Consider the following 4335-nt stretch of genomic DNA (forward strand, 5'->3'; position numbering starts at 1 on the left):
GTGAGACAGCAAAGAGGAAGCTGAGTACGATTGACTGCACAAATGTGGACGTAGTATCGTTATTTGAGGACATGGATTTTTGCATGGAACTCACTCGAGACCAACTTGAGCAGTTGTGCTCGGACCTCTTCAGCCGAACGATGGATGTGGTAAATTCGGCATTGAGTGCTGCGATGATGAGGCAGGATGACATCGACGAGATATTGTTGGTGGGTGGATCGACTCGTATTCCGAAGGTGCAGACGATGTTGCAGAAATACTTCAATGGCAGAGAATTGAATAGGACTGTCAACGCAGACGAGGCAGTGGCGTACGGTGCGACATTGCTGGCGGCCAAACTGACTGATGCTCTACCGAAGTCGATGCAGCATTTGAGGCTGTTGGAAGTGGCGCCACTGTCACTGTGTCTGGGGTTTCCAGATGGTACTCTGGGGAAGATAGTAGAGCGCAACACGCGAATTCCGATAAAGCAGACGTGGCCTTACAAAACTCCTAAAGATAATAGCGCTGAGGCGGTGCTTAGGGTTTTTGAGGGCGAATGTAAGAAGGCAAGCGACATTTACATTTTGGGCAACTTTTCTTCTGCGAATTTTTTTTGGTATCTACTTGGTTATGCCATGCTTGACTTGGTTATTGAAATTGACGAAAGTGGCATTTTCTATGTGTCGGCGGTGCAAAGGTCATTATGGAAGAAGGACAGCATCACGCCCATCAAAGGCAAAGTTGGTCTGTCAGAGGAGGAGATAGAACGAATGATAAATGATGCGAAGAAGATGAAGCTGGAGGACGAGAAGGAGAGGAGCAGGATGGCAGCGAAGAATGTGTTAGTGGGCTGCATTTACACAATAAAAGCTAAAATGGAGAGCGAGGAGGTAAAGCAAATGACATCCGAGGAGCATAGACAAGAATTGATTGGGAAGTGCGAGGAGATGATCAGGTGGACGGAGATGGAAAAGAGCTCCACAAAGGAGGACTTTGAACGGAATCAGAGTATGTTGGAGGAGATGTACAAAGGTATTACTATGGTCAAACAAAGAAGTACGTGTAAGGAAATGATGAACAGGGCAGGCAGGGAAACGGACGCCACAATGGAGGAATATGAACAAATTCCAAAACAACTTGATGACATGTACAATAATTCACCATAATCAAAAGGAAGAAGAAACGTTTTTTGTTGCAAAAGTACGAAAAGTAAAGTTGACAGGTGTGGATATTGAATCACTCACCCTTGCATTGTCGAACATAACACAAAGTAACGGAACTTGGAATCATGCTATGTTAAATGTGATTATCCTAACCTAACCCATGCTGATTTCCTACTCCTTTTGTCTTTTGACTGTTTAGTGCATAGTAATTCAGTAAAGCCTTTGTTTAACCACTTCGTTATTCGTCGAACCATTCCCATTCTCCCTAAAGCAATCCCTCATTCACTATGGTAAAAAAGAAGTGCCGCTTCTGATCACGGAGATGTGAAATGCCAAACGACAGATGTGGAGATCCCACCACCCAACTTGAATCACCGCACCTAGCATTAAGTAAAGGAACTTGAAAATATCCTTAGCTACTTGTGATTTATTAACTCTAACCCACGGTGAATTGCTACTTGTTTTGTATTTTGATGGTTTAGTATGTAGTAATTCATCAAAGCCTTTGTTGAACCACTTGGCTCTTCATTGAACCATCACTATTCTCCTTAAAGCTGCCCCTCATTCACCCATTTCTGAATTGCCAATGACCTTCGAGTTTCTTGAAAAGACTACAGCAGTTACTTCATTGTATATCCTTCCTGTGAGCGTCACAAAGAGTTTAGTGATGGGCCTTGTCATACGCCTGCAATATGGATGGCTTTATATTAAGCAATTCCACTTTTCATAGACGAATGGCGAGAGAGTCATTAGCTGACGGCACAATACCTACATTGATGGTTGTCACAAATTTTGTGGATATGGTGGGGAATATCTGCAATTAGGAAGACCAAGTAGAAGTCCACAACAAACTAAACGATCATGGAGTTGCCACGGTCACTTTTAATGCCCCAACGAGGGCGCTTATCCTTTCGTCGTGTCATTACTCACATCGATGATGACATGTGTGCCGTCCAACTTGGTTGAATAAATTTATGCAAGAAACTATAGTGTCACAAATGACACCACCACTACCACCCACCGTTATTCACGAATCATTTTGCCAAACATGCATAACAGGCAACCTGTTAAACGCTTTCCGATTAGCAACTAAGTGCCACTTAATACCAAATTTTCCCCAGTGGATCTGATTCATTGCTTTAGGATCGGTGAAGAGCAGACTTGGTAATAACTCCTTAAAAACCATAGCTTCAGGTGTAAATGCAAGTAAACGAAGTGGTGACTCGCGTCCAGCTTGAAGTACGGCTATTGGCTGGTAGGAGGCTTTGCTATTTGCTTCTCCTCTGCCCTTTCGCATGCATGACAATCCATTTCCATTTATTCAACCCTGCAAATCACGGTGTCACTAAATGTGGAAATGCAATTACTCAGATGCAAAAATTGTGGACATGTTCTTACTTGTATGATGCAGGATGGCATGAGGGTCTGAACACAGCCATTGTTGCTTTCGCCATCTTGCAATTAAAAGCACACAATCGGTTCCACTTGATGAGAGACACAAAGGGAGCGAAAGTCGTAGTCGGGTAGCCAAACAATGCACATAGGGGAGTGGGACATCAGAAGCAGTCAAGCAACGCACAAGCATAGCAAAGCAGCCCAAAACGTCAGTCCACGCTGATCACTGTGCTCGACCATCTACTGTGCATTCTTTCCGACCCACTACCCACGCAATCGTGCGCAATTTAGACGGACTTGGGCGACTCACCAAATTCAGCCTCAACTACTGCTTTCCTCCCTCCCTCCCTTCCCGTCGCTTTCACCTGTGTGGCAGAATTTGCATTCACTGCAGCTAGATTCTTCCAATTTATGGAGTTTCCAGAACAAAAGTTTCGGCTATTGAAATGGGTCCCATTGTGTTTAGCAATCAAATGCGGATGTAATAGAATGTTGGACAAAAGCTACAATCATAAGACTATTTGGGATTTCTGGATGCTTGAATGTGCATGTGCTAGAATAGGGAAATACATGAGTGGTCTGTGAAATAAGTTGCCTACCGAACCCCTGGGGGAATTTGGCAGACGCCACGACCAAGTCGTCATTCCTCATTTCTCATTCCACAGTATGCTAGTCAACACTTAGTCAAGCTGGCCAATTCGACATCGCACTAACCTCGTCTATTTTCCTTAACTTTCTCCACCTCTACTGAAGAGGATCTAGTGAAATGTTCTTTCATTTATATAGCTGCACTAAATGTGCAGAAAACTGTTAAGAAGTTAGTTTTGTGGTACGACACGGGAACGCGCAACCGCTTCCCTTAGGCACATGAACGTGTCTCTTATGAGTGAGGTAAAGCTTAATAGAATTCCTGTCTTATGCTGGAAACACTGACATCAATCAAACTGTTCAGTCAATCAACGCAAGACTCGTCTGGCACCCACTCCTATCTATGTGTGCCGGTGGTGCCTTCTAAAACAAATTGCGATAGTTGCTGTGTAAAAATGCATTCCATTTCTGCAAGCCTTCTCTTCACACTTTCTTTGCCTGTATGGCTATAACTCTTAACATTATGACCTGAGCTGTGCCAACAGCATAATGTGTGGTGGCAAGTAGTCAAAGTGAAATAATCTCACCAGCATTTGCTGAGGCAAGACCTTATCTAAACACATGCACTTCTCCTGGGGCCTTTGTCACTCACGGTAGTATCATTTTTACTTGTTCTGTGAATTTTTTAGTAGACCAAGTAAGTTGCCGCAGTCTGGCCTTTTAATTGAAGCTGCAATCCGTGTTGCAGTCCTTATCTGGCATGCATTGAAGGTGGATAATAAAATAATTACACACTGGATTCCGTTTTCCATCCTGTTGTATCTTGCTGTATAACAGGCTCATGACCGGTGTCAGGGCGGGCAGTCTACTTGATCATTTGGTATGCTCATGGAATATACCAAGCAGAATGGCAAACTGGGGCTCACTTTGCTTTTCTTTGTCTTCAGAACAAATGTTTATTCGCCTTACTTACACCTAGCAACCCTGTATGTGATTGGCTCAGCTCAGAGCACAATGCAAAGCGCCATAATCAACCAGATGGAGGTAAAGGCTTGAGGTGATAGAATGCACAAGTAACATAGTAGAGCACCGAGAGGGTCTTACTTATAATCCACATAGCATTGCAGTGTTTTTTACCGGAATAAGTACAACAGCAATTGGGTAAGCAAAGGCCCAACTGAACGTGGCATGGTGACCACTTTGGTAG

The 4335-nt window shown here is 43.8% G+C and overlaps 1 protein-coding gene across 1 annotated transcript in view; it reads left to right on the plus strand. All coding sequences in view use genetic code 11, as the record gives it.

Moving 5' to 3' along the window:
* EGR_04534 (Heat shock cognate protein) overlaps nt 1-1148 on the plus strand; it is a gene marked incomplete at both ends in the record, with an annotated part of 3525 nt that extends 2377 nt beyond the window's left edge. The window contains one exon of the mRNA XM_024493783.1: nt 69-1148. Coding sequence (XP_024351897.1) covers nt 69-1148 — 1080 coding nt within the window. The remainder of the gene's footprint in view (nt 1-68) is intronic.
* Nucleotides 1149-4335: the final 3187 nt, after the last annotated feature.

Source organism: Echinococcus granulosus (assembly GCF_000524195.1).
Source record: "Echinococcus granulosus chromosome Unknown EG_S00028, whole genome shotgun sequence".
NCBI lineage: Eukaryota > Metazoa > Platyhelminthes > Cestoda > Cyclophyllidea > Taeniidae > Echinococcus > Echinococcus granulosus.